Raw genomic sequence first — 20,136 nt, forward strand, 5'->3', positions numbered from 1 at the left:
GAGGAAGGGTGGGGAGGGGGAAAAATCAAAAGAGTCTCTTTCTGTGTGCGGCGTGGCTGCTGTGCTGTCATTGCAGCCCAGCCTGCCGAGCAGCGCGGACCGGAGCGAAGTGGGGGACGAACCGCGTCTCCATCCCAGGATTTATTGACACCAAGAGGACGACCGCACACAAAAACGGGGGTGGGAAATAGAAACGCATCTCAGAGTCGCTTTGGACAATGTTTCTGTTGCAGTACACAGGTACATGTTGACAACTTTTCAATGGTTTTTGTTCCATGTAGCCCCGGGTGACTTGCAAGCTCTCGCCGCTCTGACTGCACCACTTCTGGGCATGTTTGTGATCAGCGATCGCCATGTGGGTCCTCTAACAGCCTTGTTTTTATTTATTTGTGTTTTGCTCTGTACTATCGGGCGTGTACCAGATGCGTAATGTTGTGAGTATCCTTTTTTGCGCACTACAGTATTATCTTGATTGACATTGCAGTCTTGCTTATGGATGAAGCATTGGGTACATGCTTTTGTTTTTTTATACCCAGTCCTAGATGTTGTCTGGTTGCTTTGCGATGTTGACAGTTCTGACTCATTTATTTCCTATGCGTGTATCACCCTTGATTTTTGTTGTTCTTGTGTGGCCTCACAGGATCTCATTAGCAGCGTTACTGTTTTGAACTGCTCCCATTAACCTGCTCAACTGTGTTCGCCTTCCTGTGTTTATACTTCACTAAGACGTCCCGCAGCGTTGTTGGACGATGAGCGTTTAGGGAAAAGTGCTTCCCCTTCTGTCTTTGCTTCGCTACTTCTTGAATGAACATATTGGCAAGTGTTTACACCTTTTGGAGTTAATCTACTTTAAGCATCCCATGGTAGTGTTGGGCTATAAACCTGTAAAGTCTGATGGAATTATTTTAGCGTCTCTGAATAGACAGTTTTGAATTCTCTCATGGTTTGTTCTTGGACAAGGCTCCCACTTTCCTTTATTACTGTTACTCATAGAAATGTCCTTAAAAACTGGTTCCATTATTTTCAGTTTTTGACCTAATGTACCCAAGATTTCCCACAGAGTTGTTGACCTTTAAGTGTTTGGGAAAAGCCACGTTCAAAAAGGATCCATTAGTTACCTTTTGAATAAACATTTCAGCTGTGTTTGTACCCTTTTGGAGTTCATCTGTTGCACAGTATTGTTTAGCTAAAACGGTGTAAGGTCTACTGTTTTTTTTTTGGCAGCATGACTTCTATGTAATCATAATTTTCATTGGTCAACTGCTGTTACAGAATTCGCTTAGTGTTTATTAGATGTGTTCTTAAGTTTATGTGTTTATTCTGTTGGCGGTAATGTACAGTAGATATCTCATTGCCCTGTAAGTGTTATCTGTTGTCTCGTAACAAATCTGATCAGAGCTCTATTATTTTTCTATTTTCAATGAACATCTGAATGAATGTCTGTGTCTTTACCTTTGGCGTTAACCTGCTGCTGAAATCCCAGAGTATTGTTGGCCTATTGACTTATTGCTGCCTGCTACAGGACTATTAGCAATGTGATTCTTTCTTTTTGGTGTAATCAAAGCTCACACTTTGGTTTATTGCTTTTACTCGCAGTAGTAGTGGTTTGTGAAGTGGTTCCTGTGTTTATAATATCAGAGTTAATCTACCCCAGGCGCCCTAGAGTGTTGTTGGTTTATATGAGTGTAAGGCTCACTTGTGTCACAGTTCTTTAGCTGAGCTTTACATGAACTACGGTACAGATTAAATTTCACTCGCTTGGTTTACTGTTTTGTTATTCTTTTCATGTAATGAAAGTGCATAGTTGATTTTATTGCTGTTATTTGCAGAAGTGGCTTAAATAGTGCTTTCCTGCAATCTCGCAAGTGATAAAACTGAACCGTTTCTTTATTCAGCCTCACAAGTCTCACAGCGTTGTTAGCATATAGAAGGATGGGGGGTCTGGTCGACTCTTCTACTGTTCTCCAATGGATGTATATCTTTTTTTTCTTGCAAAATAGTTTTGTAAAACAGTGATTTTGTTTGAGGAACAGTTTTCTCTTTTTGAGGAGCAATTTTTTGGCAGATTTACATGAGCTAGATGATGCTCATTGCTACAGCAGGTAGCTTGGGACTGTCTCGGCGGTTCAATTAAGGGAAAAACATAAAAGTCCATGATTTTCAGTTTGGCTTTTCATTGTGTTTTGATGAGGCACAAAATGATCAATTTCACTTGCAAAACCGCTTGCGAGATCTACACCACTTATACCCTAAACTTGACTTGTGTTAGGTTATGGCTGACTAACCCTAACCCTTTGGCAGCATGTTTCTCTTCAAAAGTAATCAAAGCATGCTGTTAAGTTTAATACTGTTTCTGCCGAGAAATCTATCCTCTACTTCACTACCTCTTGAATGAATGAATTCTCTGAGTGCCTTTGTGCAATGGACAGGAAGAAAAAAGGCCAATCCGACAGTCTATATCCTCTGATCAATCAGCATCTATTAGATGGCCTTTAATGGTACGAGGGAGAGAGTGGTAGGGGATTGTTGCTTTTTAAAAGTTGGACTGTGCTTGCTTGAGAGGAAGCGCTTAAATATTTCATCTCTGGCAGAGGACGATAGTGCTGGTGAACAAATGAGTGCTGAATGCAGAGCGGACGACTGGCTATAGCCCGCAACGTCAGGAGGCTTGACAGCTTTGGGGAATTCTCAAATTTTAATTGGTCTATTCCTGACAACCTTTCCAAAGTGACTTCTTGACAGAAGACTTATTAAACCAAATCACATGAAGAAAACAACTATCCCAGTGTTTTGATGAAACCGTTATTTGATATACAGCTGTACTATAAAAACATCTATGGCAAAAGTACAGTGGTATACCACACATCATGGGCATTACAAACATTATCAAAAATCATCAATGAACCATTAATTTGACCTAACATTTTCACTCGCTGTCATGAAGTCATTTTCACACAGGCTATTTGATGTCAAAACCAGTATAATTTGTTGAAAATATTTTTAGCTGGGTTGTTGAAATGAAAGGCAATTTGTAATTCGTGTATGCCTTTGCTACTCTTCCAAAGAAAATTGTTGTATTTTCAAGGACAGGACAGATAGACAGTGACTGTTAAAAATGTGTGCTGTTTAGCTGATTTGTTTTCCCGGTTGGTTCAGAAGACAGAGAATGGAATTTAGGTAAAGTAAAATGGAGGTGCAGACTTCCATTGGACAGCATCAATATGACTTAAAACAGTACAAAATATTGCTTTTCTAATTACATCTATTTAGCTCAAGTTGAGTCGATGGTCATCAGTTCAGTGTTGACTCATGCAGGATCTGCGGTTTGTCTCATAGCCTCAGTAGCATAAATAAGATGTTTGATGTGGACAGCGTTTGCCAAGTTGCTGGAAACATCGTGACTCACATGAATCTCTGTGACTTGAATTAATCAAAGGTAGACATTGATGACGTAGCGCACCTAAAAAAGGCTTTTTCTGTGTGCTGAAATGGCATAAGGGCTGCACAGAACCCCATTTTGTCATCAGCTCCTGATAAGTTATCGCAATCTATGTGAGGCAGCAAGTGAGCTATGAACTCAATCTCCCTTCACACGCCAGCAGTCAAAGGCTGTTGAGGTAATAATTTGATTGTTTTCTTTTTGCCTCACCACTCTTGAATCTCTTTAGCATGCTAATGTGAAGTAATGATTGTTGTTTGTTTCTGTGCCTATTGCTCACTCGTATATGCCCCAAAGCTAGTCTGCTGTACAATTGTTTTCTAATGAATAACATGGGCGGTGCTAATGTCTCGCTAACATCAAATGGTCGAGGAAGACTTATACTAGCTGGAGTTGGAAGATCCCTCAGAGGATCGGCGGCCTCGGCTGTGGCAGCAGTAGTTCAACCTGCCATCTGGAATGCAAGTCACTAAAAGAGCTTGGCAGTCCGATGACAAGAACTGCGGAGGGTATCGTGATACAGCTCAAGCTCTTCATGCCTTAATCGTTTTCCTGATAAGCAACCACGCGGGGAACCTTGAAATTAAAGCTCAGGATCCTGCAAGTTGAGGAGCTCCACAAGAGACGTAGTCAGCCGTCATCTTGATTTCCGTGAAGCGGTGAGGTGAGATGGCGGCTGCTTTCCTTGCTTGCTGAGTTAAACCCCTCTGACAGTCCCTTTGAGCGCAAGCACAGTCAAAGTGCTCTGAAGACGCTGGATTATACCGTTCACTGGGTTACAAGTTTCCTACGTTTTAACACCAACCCCCCTGGAAAAAAAAAATGTTCTCAAACTCAAAGCCAGAGGGCCATGTTCAGCCCTGCACAACATTTTTGGTGGACCACTAGATCTTACCAGAATTGTTCAAAAGTAAACAATTGTGTATAATTGAATGCAAGGGCAAGTCTGCATTATGATGTCATGATTCTTTGCATTCAGTGAATATCATCTATCTAGCTGACGTCATACAAATGTCAATGCAAGAGTCTTTATTGAGTAATTCAGACTATTGAACATATAAATTGTATTTATCTAAATCATGTATTTCCTTAAAAAAAGAACATTGTTGATATTGCGTTTGATTATGAAGAAACTATTTTTTTCTTATATTAAGCCATTAAATTTCTTTTTGTTTACGTAGCAGATAAGCAGTTTGTTTTCCTTTTTGTTCATTTGTTGTCCGCGTACCATAAACCAATCCAACACAATCCCAATATGCTTTACATATGAATCTAGGATTTCTCTTATTCTCATAACTCTAACGTGGCTTGCAGTGAAAACAACTTTCACACCTCAGCCCTAAAGCAAATCGTGTAGATTGCAACATTTGATTCATGGGTCTCAAACATCAAGGTCTCCTACATTCCATTGGTGATTTTCCATGTTAAATACAGCATACTGTCACTTTAATGTGGCGGTTCATCCATCAATTTAGAAACATTCGCTCAAACAAACTCGCTATTTGGAGAAACTAGACTCCAGTTACAGTTTTTTGGCAGGCAGGCATTATTGACTGAACGCTCCACAAATTAAATCATGGAGAGCCACCAAAATTCTAGTCACTATTTGCTATGATTATTTAACTTTCATATAATCATACAGGCTGAGGGAATTATCTTTGCTTTCAGGCTAGCATTCAGTATGAACCAAACGAACTGGTACATCAGTTCACTAATTTGAACCAGGTGGACAAAGAAATTGCAGCAGTAGTGTTTCAGGTGTTGTCCGGGTAACAAATGTGACTGGAAGTTTTAAAGCTCCTTAAATTAGTCTGAGATTGACTAAGATTGTTGAGGAAAATGGACCTTAACACTGTCTCACGTAACTAGTTCCGTGAATTTTACTCCCATCGGCTTTTCATATTTGAAAAAAATCGGAGTGGAGTCGTCGGTGGGTATGTTAGCTTCTTATGCTATTAGTTAGCTACGCTTTGACTGGATCGCGATCATATGCTTATCGCTTTTACTCCCAACGTAGAATGTAACTGTTCAATAATGTCTATGCACTCCTAACAGACGAAATACAATATTCTGATTAATATTGTGTTCGGGGAATATTAATTAAGCAACTAAATCCACCCATTTTTGTTTATCTAAAGAGGCAGGCATTTTACTGCCTGCGCTCAACTGAAAATGACATTGCAGTTCCAAAGTGTTTGGCTTGCAAACGGCACGTAACAAACCCAGATAACAGATGTACTGTCAGCTTGCAAATGTGACATGACCAAACCCAGAAAACAGGTGAGCCATGACCTTGAGCCCTTTGCCACTGTGTGATATCATTTGTCAGTGTTTGGTTCTCCTATTTTTTTCTACAAGTTAAAAAATATTATTTGATGGATTTTGTACCGTATTCTGAAGGTACTGCTGTGATTTATTGCTGTTCTGCATGAGAAAATCTAGTTAAAGTCAGTGACGTTTGGGTAATTTTGTGTTTATGAGGCATGGATTTTGAGTACCTGCACTGTTTCTGTTTAGCCTAATTTTATGCAAATGATTGCAATCCAGTTCACAACAGATTGTTTTTGCAAATACAATTCTTCATATTTAGCTGTATATGAATTTTGTAGCTTGTAAATCGACGGCACCTCTTGCATATTAATGCATATTATTGCGCAGAGTTTGTAGTTTTGCTGTATTGGAATGGATTGTCTGTAAACTGTGCAAACTGCTCAGTGTGCAAAGGATAGAAAACAGACGACAACATTCCTCTTGTTTGACAACACTAATAAATCTTCCTGCTGCTCACTTGTGGGTGGTGATCAACTTTTACGGGTTGTAAACTGACAAGACCCTTCAAAACATGAATGAATGTGCCAGGTACGGAAGGGGAAGAGGGATGTATAGGAAATGTTTTTTTTTGTTTTTTTTTTCCAAATAGAACACAGACTCTCACTTTCGGAAGTCCTATTTGGAGTATATGGGAATTTTTTGTGTCACTCATATTTGTCTTAAAACAAGCATTGCATCTAAAAAGCCTCCATGTAATCACTTTAGGTTAGTGTCTTAATAACGCGTCGTTTTGTGCTTAGGCTTGCGTTGTGCTCACTATAATCCATCATTCAGAAACACACTTGTAGCTGCGCTTCCCAGTGTGCCCCACTTGGATCGTGAAATTTTTGTGCCACCCTGGCAGGGTGCCACTCCCAGGAGATGTTTTGTGCTGTCGTATGATAGCAGCTTTAACAAAAAGTAGTCGGACAAAAGATAGTATGATGGATTACCGTGGGGATTCTGGACACCGCTGATGTAACATTGAAGAAGTTAGAGGTGCCTGCCACAGCTACAAATAATTCTTTAATGCTTTAATGCTGGATGATAAATGGACCCACTGAATTTTATTCACCATTCACGCCGGTTTTGGGCTTTAAAGATAATGACGATAACCAAGTAGCTTTTACCTGTACTGTAGCGTTATGTGAGTGGACATTTATCAGTTTTGCTGCCCTCCTCATAGTGGGTTCTTAACACCCAGGTGCCTGGTTTTCACAGCACCCCACCCTTGAAATACAACAGATCTGGCTCTGACTTTCATAACCAGCTCACTCCTTGCACTTTCTAATGAGGTGTCTAACGGCGTACTCACACCAGGCAATTTGTGCTGCACTTCAGCCAACATGACACCTAAAGTCCGGTATGTTTGCTGAGTGTGAGTGCACTGTTGTGTGCTCAAGTTTACACTGCCGTTTCTCTGGCACTTAGAAGAAGTGGGCTATGGCTCAATACGATTGGTCAAGCACATACTCATGTATGGCAAAAATGTTCCATAAAATTGCTCTAAAATGCTTGTTTTCTGCAGCTTAAGTATGACACCGCCACCTTGTACTATAATTGTAAATATACAGTGTTACTGGAAATTTGGGCAGTCACACAAATAGACACCCTGCAATTACTATAACACAATCTAGAATTCTGGTCAAGTCTACATAGTCATATGTGATCACGCCTCTTGCCAATAATTGTTTCTAACCAATATCTTGAACAATATAAATCAGTATAACGACAATATAATATAGTCCAAAGACAACCACAGTATGCTTGGCTTGGGTATATTTGTGTGCTTGACTCATCCTATACTTAGAATGATTACTCCTCCCTAGTTATTGATCATTTTGCACAAAAGAAATAAACAAATTGCTAAAAATAATCATAAATAACACAACTGTGTCTCATACCATTTATTGACGATGACCACCACCTTGACCTACACAAGTAAACTTAATTTAATAAAAAGCTTTTGACCAGCTTCTTTTTGCTAATTCACAATAATGTGCTTAGTTTCTGTTATAATTGAGTAGATGACGCCTCTTACCCTTTACTGATGATAAAAACCAATTACCGAAATGCAATTAATCAAACTGATAAAACGTTGTATTTAAGAAGAAAAAAAAACTTTATTGACATGGAGGATCATAACATTTGTCGTTAGACTTGTTTCGTATTTTTGGCAACAGTTAAAAAGAAACCCCCTATATTAAAAATGTATTGATTCCATTTAGGGATCAGCAAGTATTGGTATCCTTACGCGCTTGTTTGATAATCGGGATTTTGACTGCTTATATGTAAGCCGGTCGCCCATTTGGAATATCTGTAAATGTATGCATAAAAAATCGGTAAAGATAATACATCTGCCATTTTGTGTAATTTTAAAGAAAAATATAATAGGATGAATGTTTTTCTTAAAATATATATGATTTTTTATTCTTATTTTTATTTCACTTTTTTATACACCAAAAGTAGGAGTGGTATTGGTAGTACTTCTTAATGAACTTAAGAATTGAGAACTCATGCTGGTATCGGTCTGAACAAAATGTGGTATTAAACATCCCCAGAAATCCTTCTGTAACCCATAACACATTCATTCAAGGCATCTTGTGGAACATGTTCCTGATATCTTGGGAAATCCTTGTCATAATATACAACTCTGAAGGACTAGATCGTCCTGGCTTGAAACACAAGTTTTCCCCCCCAAAGAGTAATATACTCAACATTTCTTCCATGGAGAGAATTGCGAAAGCAGACACTGTGGTTCTGCGGGCTGGACCGGTCTGTAACCATGGGGAGTCCAGAGATTTGGCTTGCTTGGAGAGCAGCCATCAGTCTGCTGTAATTGAGACGGAGAGGGCAGATTTCCGTAGCTTTTACAGTGGGATGAAGAAATGGCTCAGGCGGAAAACAACACACGGAAACAAAATTATATTACATTATAATGAATGGCCAAGGCTGTAACAAAGAATGTATTATGAACAGAGGGTGCTGGTTCTGTTTGCTGTTTGGTTGTTGTTTTTTTTAAAGTGCTTTTTCAGAATAAAACCGTAGTGGGGAAACTTTTAGGAGGTATTTTAGTCTGTGTACCATAAAATTGCTCTAAAACAAAGGGTGCTGGTTCTGTTTGCTGTTTGTTCGCTGTTTGGTTGTTGTTTTTTAAGCGCTTTTTCAGAATAAAACTGTAGTGGGGAAACTTTTGGGAGGCATTTTAGTCTGTGTACGGTGATCCAAGGATCATAAACTCAGGTTCAATTGCATCCTTCACTATCCAATTTTTCACTGTGATGTCTTAAAAGGCCACAGACACAATGGACATTGTTATCTTGTTTGCTACACAAAAAGTTGAAAAACCAGCACAGAGTAGAACCAGCACAGTCGAAGCTAGCCATTCAGCTTTAAATGATAAGCACTAAGTTTGGCTTCCTTTAACCTCATGTTGTCTGTCTACATGTAAAAATTAGCATTTAAATATTTATTTATTCATTTTAGTAACAGTTATTCTGCTGGTCTGTATTAAATGCTCATCTGGTCTGTAGATGGCTACGGGCTTTAGGTAGCCTAGGCCTGCACTAGAACATAACATTTGGCTTGTTCAATTTGTCTGTTCAAACACTCCTTTCATATTTGGAACCATCTGTTAGGCCTTCTGTAGGAAGGAAGCTGGGAGGTAACCCAAGATATTTTTTCCATTCGCATGACACGTTTTTGTGGCGATTTTTTTATTTTTTTTTTCTTAATTATACAAGCAAGCTCATAACACATATGGATTGTCAATGTGCACAAACCTTCACAGCTGTGGTGTGGGATAAACAAGCTATTTAGAATAGAAACTCAAAAGAAGCCCTGTGCCACCTTGCATGTTTACAGCAATGAGGTTTGGCTCAAGTAACGCTAAGCACATCTTACAGTTAGTCAGTGTTAGTTTTTTCCCCATGCCACTTTGTCAGGAATGGCATGTCAGCACTTAGGAGAAGATGTTCCAGTGCCGGTTTGGAATGGGGTGCAATTTAGCGTTCTTTCAAATTATAGCTCTACTTGGAGTGCCGGAACGCTGTCTCAAGTCAACCTTTGGTTGAACTTAATAACTCAATGCTGTTCTGCTTTATTGGCTTTTGAGGAATGATGCAAAGACATCTGTAATGATAGTTTTGATTATCATACATTTATTTTTACTTTGTTTTTTTTATTATGTTTAGGGCTGAAGTAGACAAAGCACACAAGCACAGAAACAACTCACAAATTTCACAACAAAAGGTTCCCATTGCCCCAGATTCAGAGTTTTTTGTGCTTGCCACCACTGTTGTCCTAGTTCAAATAGTGCAACCACATCTTTCATAGGATAGCATTGTTCATCTTGACATTGTTTAATCATTTTTAGTGTGCTTCCAGAAAAACAAACATTCTTCATTTTTAATGCCTCATTATACAGTAGCTGGATAGTCATGCCTTAAGATAAAGCTTCAGCCATTCTGTGACTGTGCTCCAAACACTGTTTACTCAAATCACGAGTCCTTACTGAAATTAATGGAAATGCCTTTAATCCATCATCGCATCAAGGGTACTTACAGCCATACTACCCTGAGAATGTTCAGATAATCGAAGCGATATTGGATGCGAAGTAGTTGGTTAGTAGTTGAATGGAGACCACCTTGGAACAACAGGTATTCTAAACGTATCTGTGGAGTCCTCTCAGGATTTCGGTCTGTGGGGACCAGGTTTTGAGTGTATTGTGCCAACCACCTAATCGCCTTAAACTCAAAATGCTTAGGGAAACAGATAGAAGCAACAGCAATTTTCTCTGCCTCACCCTGAAGCAAAGAGGGACTGCTACTACTACAACATCAACACTATTATTCATAAAATATTAACATTGCCATTAATCGTATGTTTCAAGTATTTCATTTATCAAAAAATTCAGCTCATTTGTATACTTTAGAAAATCATCTCGCAGGCGAGATCAGAGCCATTATGTTTCATGCTTATGAAACTCACTGCAAATTCCCCCGACAGCTCGGAAAGCAAATTAAAATGGTTGGCATGACACAAGGAATAACGTTAGCTCACTTAGCATGAACTTAAGTGAGACTTAGCTACACTTTAAATTACACTGTAAGTCAGTTCAAAAAAACATTTTTAACACATTGTTGTCTGCTAATCTTACCGACTTCTTGCAGTGATCCTCACCACCTGCCGTTTCCTTGTGGCTCATAGAAATAATTTCAGCTAAGTATGAAGAAATTACCATAACAATTAGTCATGTTCCCATTGTTTATGTGGAGTGAGTATTAAGTAATTACTATCCGAATTAGTATGTGAAGTGAATTTGTTTTTATTGGTGATTTTTTTTTTTCAGGAGCATTGAGATCAGTACTGTAGCATGTGTCCCAGTGAAACCTATCTGGCGAACCCGCAGCTTGTAAAGGAAGCCAGACAATGCTTCAAAATAAAATGAGGGATATCAAGTAATGTATGAAACAAAACAGCACTGGGACATTTTTATTTTGAAGTTACTCCCGGAAGCATGGGTTTAACAAAGATCTAGTTGTCATCTACGTGATCATTACACCACGGCGTAACCTGCATTTATGTAAACAAAGGTGTTTTATTTATTTATTTATTTTTTTCTCGATTGACATTCGTTTTTCTGCAAGATCAAAATAAACAAAGTCGTCAAGTTTAGTTGAATCAAAGTAGAGGCACGATAATGAACATTTTGATGTAAAAAAAAAACAAAAAACGATGCGTCCAAGGGATGCGCGTTGATTTGAGAGTATGCATCCCCATATGTGTCTGGGACGCAGGGATGCAGGCGAACGAGAGCACTGATGTAGGATTGCGCCCGGATCACTCTTTTGAACCTGTCAGTTTAATTATAGTGCATAAGTGCAATCTAATTCTATATCATTGTCATTAAGCAGTCAAACATAGTGTCCATACTGGGATATTGTTGTGTGGAAATAATGGAGATAGAAGTAATCTATTCCACATTTAAACTGTCATTTAAAAAAAAAAAAAGGTGAAGTGTGGATAGTTTTGGTTAAACTCTAAATCGTGCCACTTGGGTGTTGGACTTTGGAGGTTCCACTGTATGAAAAACAATTAATGAAATCAAATCATGAATAGTTTAAGCATCCACTAATGCTGGCTTTGATGACTTAGCTCTGTTTAGGACCCTTGAGTCTTAATCCAGACTACCTTTTCTATTTGGCTGTTAAAAATGTTAAATTAGAAAATAGTGTGGTTCATATCACTTGCCAGGGATAATTTCCCCCAGCTTATTTCCCTGCGTCACATTTCAATATTTAATTTTTTTCATCCACTGTCCACCAGCACTTTTATACTTCCCTTTGGCCACTGCTCACATCACCGCAGTGCTTTCAATGATCTGCCCTAAATGCTGCATGCCAGTCACCAGCAAGCCTGTGGCCTTAAGGACACACGCTGACAACAGCTGAATTAACATCATGGCACTGAACGCAGCCATTACAGACAGCGAGGTAATTGGATTTACAAATCAGCTGTGGCTCTGGATTTGCGGTGGCACTGGGCTGGATGGGTCATATTTCAGAGACTTGAGTGCAATTTGTCACAGGAGGCTTTTGGTGGTAATGAGAAAGTGGTGCAAGGGAGCGTCTCCTTTTGTCCGTTGCTGACATCATTCGACAGGATATTTGTGAGGATGTTTTGGCCCCTTAGAATTGCGAATGTGTTCGAGATTGCAATCCATCGTCATAACATATTGTTCTCTATTGTCAATGGCAACAATGTGAGAATGATCAGTATAACAAATGACAACAATACAGTGAACTCTCACGATTAATAGGGACTGAGCTATGCTGGGAATAGCAAAAGTCCATGAGTATTTGATTAAAAAAAAGGAAAGAGTTAGAAAACCTTAACTTTTTATCAAAATTATCTCCTCAGCATAACTGCTTGGCCTGAACAGGCGGCAACGCATTGCTGAACTTGAAATGATGCTTTGCAACTCACTTTAACATAGTTCCATGGCACCAAGATGATGTCAAAGCAATACTTTTGTTGCTTTGGACCAAGGACAAAAATAATTTTCTGCAAATAACATTACAAAAAAAAAAAAATCCTGCAATAATGTTATTTTGACCATACTGAAAATACATGAAATATATCAGTTTATCAAATTTTCTTTGATTATTTGTCTTATTGTGTTTGAAATTCTGCGGTCAAACGATTAATATTTTCAAGGAATTAATTGTGAAATTTCTCATAATTAATCGCAAACAATCTCATTTCTCCTCAATTAGTTTTTACAAAGCCTGTAACAGATATTTACTTCCATAAAACCTTGGAATTAACTTAAAATTATCAAATAAAAATTTTTATTTCAGAGACTTTTGTAATGAATGGAGGATTAGTTTTATTGCTCCTCTGTGATTCTTTTCCTGTAAAATACAACTACAAACTCAGACTCATCGTTACAGAATTCTGCTTTTCTATGCAGTTTGTATCTCATTTAAGTCTAAAGGATTCAACTTTTGTATCTAACGTGTAGCGCGTATACACATAAGTGTTGAAGAAATGGCTAAATCCATTTCAGCAACTTAATCTGTGAAAGCTGAAGCAAAGCACAGGTTCTTAGTCATCCTCTGCGAGCTTGTCCCAGCAGAAGTCTGCCAGCTAGATCGATATGAAGATTAATTATTGTGTCCAACTTGAGGGGCTGCGCCACCTCACCTCCATTTTTTCCAGGCCTCCTGTGAATGCTTCCTCTCTTCCTGATGAGCGTTGAGCTCTTGCTTGTTAGTGCAGTCCTTGGACCGAAGCTGTGCTGTGAGAAAATTGGACAGGGGGCTCCAAAAGCAGCATGCTCAGGCGTAGCGGTTTAGCGGCTCCGCTCACCATCACCTACCAATGGTCTCAATGCTCCCCAATTTAAGGTATTAGGTTAAATGTTCTCAAAGGAGTCAGTAAAACTTCTTCTAGTTTGAACAATTGCTTCGTGTGGATTGACCATGTGTGTCGTATTGGTCTTGGGAGCTTTTTCTTGTAATTACTCAAAGGGTGGTTGATTTCATTTAACCGGACCTTTTTTTTTTTTTTTTCTCATTTCTGTCAGTCAGCACATTCCCCGATCGCCCACCAACCAAACAAAGCACTTGGCCAGGCCAGCCACATTCCTTTGTCTTATTTGTTTGCAAAGTGTGTCTTTATGGCCTTAGATCTAATCCTTATGGACATTATCTGGAGACCATTAATTCTTGTGATATTGTGGAATACCGTAGAACATAAGTTCTTAGACTGTTTCCAGATGGGTACCCCCTCTGATTTTTATTTTTTTTTTTATTTTTATTTATTTTTTTTTCCCCAGCCAAGTACCAACTAAGCAGCACACAACATTTTGGAGTGTGGTGGTGTCTCATCTGTTGAAAATATGTGCCGCTAATGACAGCGCACATCCGTAATAAAAGTTAATGAATTAAAAGCATACAATAATTTACAAAGGAAATAACTAATTCAATTTTGCAATAATTGTCTTCATGTTCTAATTAATTTGCTCTTAATTTGAAGATACTTTTTTTAATGATGGTATTAAAAGCATTTAATTCGATTTCTTTAACTCTCATGGATCCCCTGAGCTGCCTTCACATACCCCTGCGTTTAATTATACAACCATTTACGAACCACTGCCAAAAAACACCAATGTTTGTTGACGTCTCACATTTTGTTCTACACATTTGTTCTACACAAGACGTTGTTCACAATAAATTCATTCATTGAAAGCACAAACTGTAGCCATCATAAAACAATTTATTAACTGTGAAAGTGATGTTTTAGGCCATACCAAAATATTCTTCACTCTCAAGTCAAGTTTAAACAGAACATAAAAACCGCATGATGAAATGACAAAACAAAATGTGTTCAAAAATGGCCTCAGTAGAGAGATGGGGTGGTACCTTTAGTTTTAAGTTTTGCTGCACTCCCCCTATTAAATGATGTTGTGTCATTTGTCTATGAAGATTCCAATGAATAATAAGTAATACAACATAGAAGGGATTTAGCATTATGACAAATGGCATTTAAAAACAAAACACATTCGGCATCTCAAGCCATCTTGCTGTATTAGCTTAGGATCTTTGATTTGTTTGAGCGCTATTGATATTTAAACAGAGGAGGCCCACTCAGTGGATCTTGTGTTTGGCATGGTTTCACCCTCCAAATCCTCTCATAGATCACATAATTAATGGTGAAATGACTGGATGTCCCCCAGTCCTGCTGTTAATGGAATGGATTCATCTTGTTTACTCTATTTAGCCCTTGTTTCCCTATTCTGGGCTTGGTCAGAATGTCAGTATGAGTATGGCACTTTCCGTTGTCTGGGTTATGTCAGAGGTCTACTGGCACTGCAGCAGATGAAATGTTCTCAGGTGTGATTAATCCCTCAGTCTGGTTTTCTCGCTTAATCATCATTGAGAGATCAGGGGGATTATTAGATTTGAAAGTTCTGGCATTTGTCACCCACATGCTAAAATATATCATCACCTGGAGACTGTGCACCCTTAAATTGCCGCATTTCTCCGGGTATAAGTCTAATTTAATTTCCTCATTTTCAACCTCCATATTAGAGGGGGGTCCATTTATAACTGCATAACTCAAAACAGACCCATTTTTTTCCACATATCTGTGTTTGAATAACATTAACTTGAATGCAAAATATGTAATCAAGTCATTTACAAGGCTTAAAATAATTATATATACCTGTAATTTCATATAGTATGCATCCGTTTTAGAGCGTTTGCACCAAACATTGCAAAATGCACTTTTGTCAAGCGTTGCTTAATTGCCTCTTTGTTGTCAACAACGAGGCTGCGTGGATCATTTTTTCGGCGGACTTTGACGCATTTACGCACTTGTGCTTTAACAGGCCAGATTAGTTGTTGGCAGGTGGGGAGAGAAACAACGATGCGCAACCTTTCACGCTCTAATCTCACAATAGTCATCACTTTGTTAAAGAACATCCCAAATAAGATGATCAACAACTCATCTCTGAAGACCTTCTTTTCAAACAAATCGGATGGGCCCTAAGATGACTTCCTGTGGAAGGGTATCGAGGATGTTTGAACAATTGAGAAGGAAATAGGAGAGGACGTCCGAGCTATTTGGGGTGTCAGATAGTGATGATGACTTTTGGGGCCAGTTCGACAAATTAATCATCTGCTGTGTCCAAAAAGCATTGAAACTTCAAATAATTTAAAATAAATTGATAAATAACAGTAGTTGCAGCATTTGCGTCTACTCGCTCACTCACATTGCTTCGCGCGTCTCATTTCCGTCCTCCATAACCGCGACAGTATGTTATTCGAAGAAGAAATGAGAAAATGCATTTAAAAAACCCATCATTTCCTCATTTTAATAACACACACCATGTGTAATAATTGTACAGCTATGATCTATGTAACCGCTAAAGTCAGCGGTAGACTTACAAATTGATGTAGAAAAGGCGAGACGTCGACTTATAAGCGAGGTTGACTTGTACTCTGAGAAATACGGAAGATGAAATACACAACTGAAATTTTAATGTGATGGCCTGTCAGCCAGTTCCATTTTGACCAATGATATCCTAAGAAGCATGACACACTCCAAACCACAATCGTTGTCTACCAGGTTGTACTATTTTTCAAAGGTGGTCATTTTCCTGTACGATAGCCATTACGCCGGTAGATATACTGTATGTCTGCACGTTGTAGCATTTGTATTTAAATATTCATTGCTGAAAGCATTATAATATCAAAAACCCAATATACTAAATAAATCACAATTTTTAAACCAACTACACACTTATTGGAAATCATTGGTATAGGTTGTATTGTACCTTGAGTGAGATAAATGGATTTGTTCTTACAATACATCTGAGCATTGTAGTGTTAAATAAGCAGTTTTTATGAGCTTTTGTCTTCAAGGGAGGAATATGCGTTTACCTTTTCAGCAATTATTTACAACAACGGCACCCTTTAATCATTACTTTGCCGTTTCCTTGTATGTAAACAATACAGTGTTCTATGCACACTGTACATTACTCTGTACTGGCCGTCTGATTGTCACATACATTATTTGGATGTCCCATGGTGCCTGCAGGTTAACAGAGCAGCAGGGAAATAACAGTCTAGCCCCATGGTGGAAGTGTTGCTGTGTACAGCCGGCTGCCCAAATCTCCCCAGGAGCAATATTTTGACAAAGGCCTTTTGAAGAGCTGTGCTGTCAGCCTTCTGACCAGACACTCATTAGCCAGCACTGCCAAAAAAAATAAAAATAATAAAAAAAACAGGCTGGATGGAGGCGCAATACACTTCATTCAAAAAAAAAAAAAAAGAATTCAGTGAGAAAAATATAATGACGCTTCAACTTAATGTAATTCCTCTGGTCACTGACCGCCAATTAGTCACAAGAAATTATTGTTCACTTGATTCAAAAACAACCTCCTTCAAGGCTTCGCATCAGGGTGGGAAAAAAAACAAAACAAAAAAACATCTTGTCACGTTTTCTGGAGGCTAGTGCCCACGCAGAAATATGTACTACTCACAAGACGTTAGGGGTATTCGGTTTGCTTGGGTACAGGCATACTGTACACAGTGCGTTTTGCACCACATTACCGTATATGAGCTGCTTTTCCCCCGCAGTCAGAAGATATTCTCCCATACTCTAGGTGGCGGTAATTGGACTACAGCATACAAACAACACTACTCTATACCAGAGGTAGAGAATCCTAGTAGATTCAAACGATCTCAATTCTTCCAAGCTTTTTTAAAAAGACTCCTCATCTCCCCAACGTTGTGCTCACCAGGAGTTGTTAATTGTATTTAGATCAGGGTATTCCTTTTCAGACAAATCATAAGTTAAAAAAAAGAAAATCCAGAAGATATACGTTGAGGAAAATCTGTTCCGCGTCGATTCCGCGGTTGCTGAAATAACATCATTTTGACGCGTGGAACTTCAACCAAGCCAACGCTTGAAGACAGGATGAAAGTAATAAAGATGAAGTATGGATGAAGCTCGGTGAAAGACATTAAGCAACAAATGATTAGAATGCGATTTCGTAGAGTCCTACTGTATTTATGACAGATTCAGTAGCGACATATGGTGTGTTGGGATCAACAACACAAAATCATCCTTCTCGCACAGCTGTTGGTTTAATGGTTTTATATTTGGGGTCCTCAACTGTTTTTCTAGCAAATATTTACTCAATGATTGAAATACCGTTTTGGCGTCTAAACACACATAGCTTTATATTACATCAAGGACCACCTATACAGTTTCCCTGTGTATATACCAGGCGTTCTGACCTAAGTCGTCCCTTTATATGTCAAAAACATTACATGCAAGTCCAAGTCTTGGTTTCCGGGTTCATGCATACGGACACAAGTGCAAATCAGGTTAATGTCCAGTGGACTGACAGGGACATGTGTTCGTCTGTTAGCAAGTGATGTCATTGGTTTAGAGTGTCGTGGATGAGGGTGTAGGGTGGATGTCCAGCACTTGGAAGATGTGACTGTTCAGTTGCCGCTTCCTCAATAAAGCCTGTGTGTTCTAGCTGCGGGATCATAAATGGAATATCTTTTCTGTCTCTTCACACCACGCACATTGTCTAAAAGCAGCCGCTGGTGCTTGTAAGGCACTAGGACAAGCAGGAGAAAAGCACAAGCGAGGTGGCTCATGAGTAGTTTATAAATAGAGACTCTTGTATGATTTATACATCTTGTCTTGCTGGGAATTCACTGCATGTGACCCCATCGGCGCACATCTGAGAGATGAATCAAAGACAAAGTTGCCTCAGCATGACTTCTCTAATTTTAGATGCTATTATGTTTATCTCTTTATTTTGCTGCTCATGTCACAAATGACAGGCAGTCTGCCTGATAACCACAAGGCTTTAGGATATTTTGTTCGGCTTTCTTGTATGATAACCCCAAAGGTTTGGTTTGGATAAACACAGGTCATATTGAGCTATATACTGTACAATGCCTTGTGATATGAGGAAGAAATTTACAAGCTTTTCATGGCACAGGCGTTTGTTAAGCTGATTTTTTTGTTTTTATTTTTTTTCTATGAATTGTGCGGAAAAAAAAATGGAAGGAATGATTCTTTTATGGTGACAGTGAACTCAACACAATCAGCAGCGGTTTGGCAGGTAGTGGTCAATTCTACACAAAAGAGACGTCAAGTTGTTTAGTCCCATTATGTTGTAGAACACATTCATATAGCCTTTGTAAAGTCACCTTAATTTACAAACGATATGCAACAAAATATTGTACACAGGCTAGCTGCATTGTGTCGTGTTGTAATGAACACTTCAAGAAATGGATCTTTAGACGCAGTTTCAACGCATCGCATAACAATACTCACAAGCATATATTCTTTACTCGCTGCAAAACATGCCTAATATGACAGCAGTTTATTGAGGTCAGTTGTGAAAAATCTTGCGTGTGTGTGTTTGCTTTATACTGCCCCCCCCAAGGCGCATATACCGTACCAAAAAGAGCAGCCAAATGTCCTTTGGATTCAAACAAACACATGACAAAAATGGCTTTAATTATTCAGTTCTATTTGAATATGTGATTACAGTATATGATAGTGATGTTATATTCAGGTCACGCTGTAATATTATAGAGATACTTTCTACAAAACTAACTGAAAAACTAGTTAACAATTTTGTTGTTTCTTTTGGTATGATGGAATGAAATAATGACTCCAGTAATCACTCCAGTTGGGAAAGATGTTTCGCCACTCCAGCATGATCACAGAGAGGAATTCACTTTGTATCTGAAGTCACCATTGTAGCTTTAGTATATGATTTGTAGTATTATTTTGTATATTGGAAAAGCCCTGAGAAGCAGGTGAATTTGATCATTTAGCACATTCTGAATTTGAATATTAAACATTAAAAATGCAAGTGTGTTTACCGATGTATCCAGGAAATTCAGATGTGTCTTCAAGTGAGTTCCTGGTCTACAATCTGCTTGTTGACTGCATCATTAGAAGAGGGTCGTATTGATCAAGAAAGAGATTGAAATTGATTGAGATGGAGAGTGAAATCAGTGAATCACAGCCGTTAAAATGATGTTCCCAGAGAGCAATTGTATAGATAATGAATTCTGAGAGCTAATATCCTTTCATGGCAACGTGGGTAGATTTTTTTTTTTTTCACTCTCATATTGTGAGATGTAATACTTCCAGTAGAGGAAGTTGTGTACAATGTGCTTCACAGAAAGAAACGGGGCAGACTGAATGTCCGGTTGCTTCCTAGAATATAAATGTGGGTGCTCACACCAAGGAATGGGCCGGTATCAGATTCTGACACTATGATAACCATGAGCAAAAATATTGCTCAACACTTTGCCAAGTAATCTCAAAGCAGAAAT

At 38.7% G+C, this 20,136-nt stretch overlaps 1 protein-coding gene across 8 annotated transcripts in view; it reads left to right on the plus strand.

Annotated features, from left to right (window-relative positions):
• Positions 1 to 20,136, plus strand: part of enox2 (ecto-NOX disulfide-thiol exchanger 2) — a 159,033-nt gene that overhangs the window by 35,637 nt on the left and 103,260 nt on the right. The window contains exons 1-2 of one of the 8 annotated variants that reach the window (XM_088431725.1): positions 1 to 180; positions 282 to 355. The exon at positions 1 to 180 is cut by the window's left edge and continues 180 nt beyond it. The exons of 6 other annotated variants lie outside the window; for them this stretch is intronic. Coding sequence is in view for 1 of the 2 variants with exons in the window: in XM_088431724.1 (XP_088287850.1) it covers positions 219 to 240 (22 nt within the window). In the remaining variant the exon portion in view is untranslated. Of the gene's footprint in view, positions 241 to 281; positions 356 to 20,136 lie in introns of all 8 variants that reach the window. One more of the 8 variants, XM_088431724.1, reaches the window with a different exon arrangement.

The sequence above is a fragment of the Hippichthys cyanospilos genome, chromosome 13 (assembly GCF_059441005.1).
Source record: "Hippichthys cyanospilos isolate Australia breed blue-spotted pipefish chromosome 13, RoL_Hcya_1.0, whole genome shotgun sequence".
Taxonomy (NCBI): domain Eukaryota; kingdom Metazoa; phylum Chordata; class Actinopteri; order Syngnathiformes; family Syngnathidae; genus Hippichthys; species Hippichthys cyanospilos.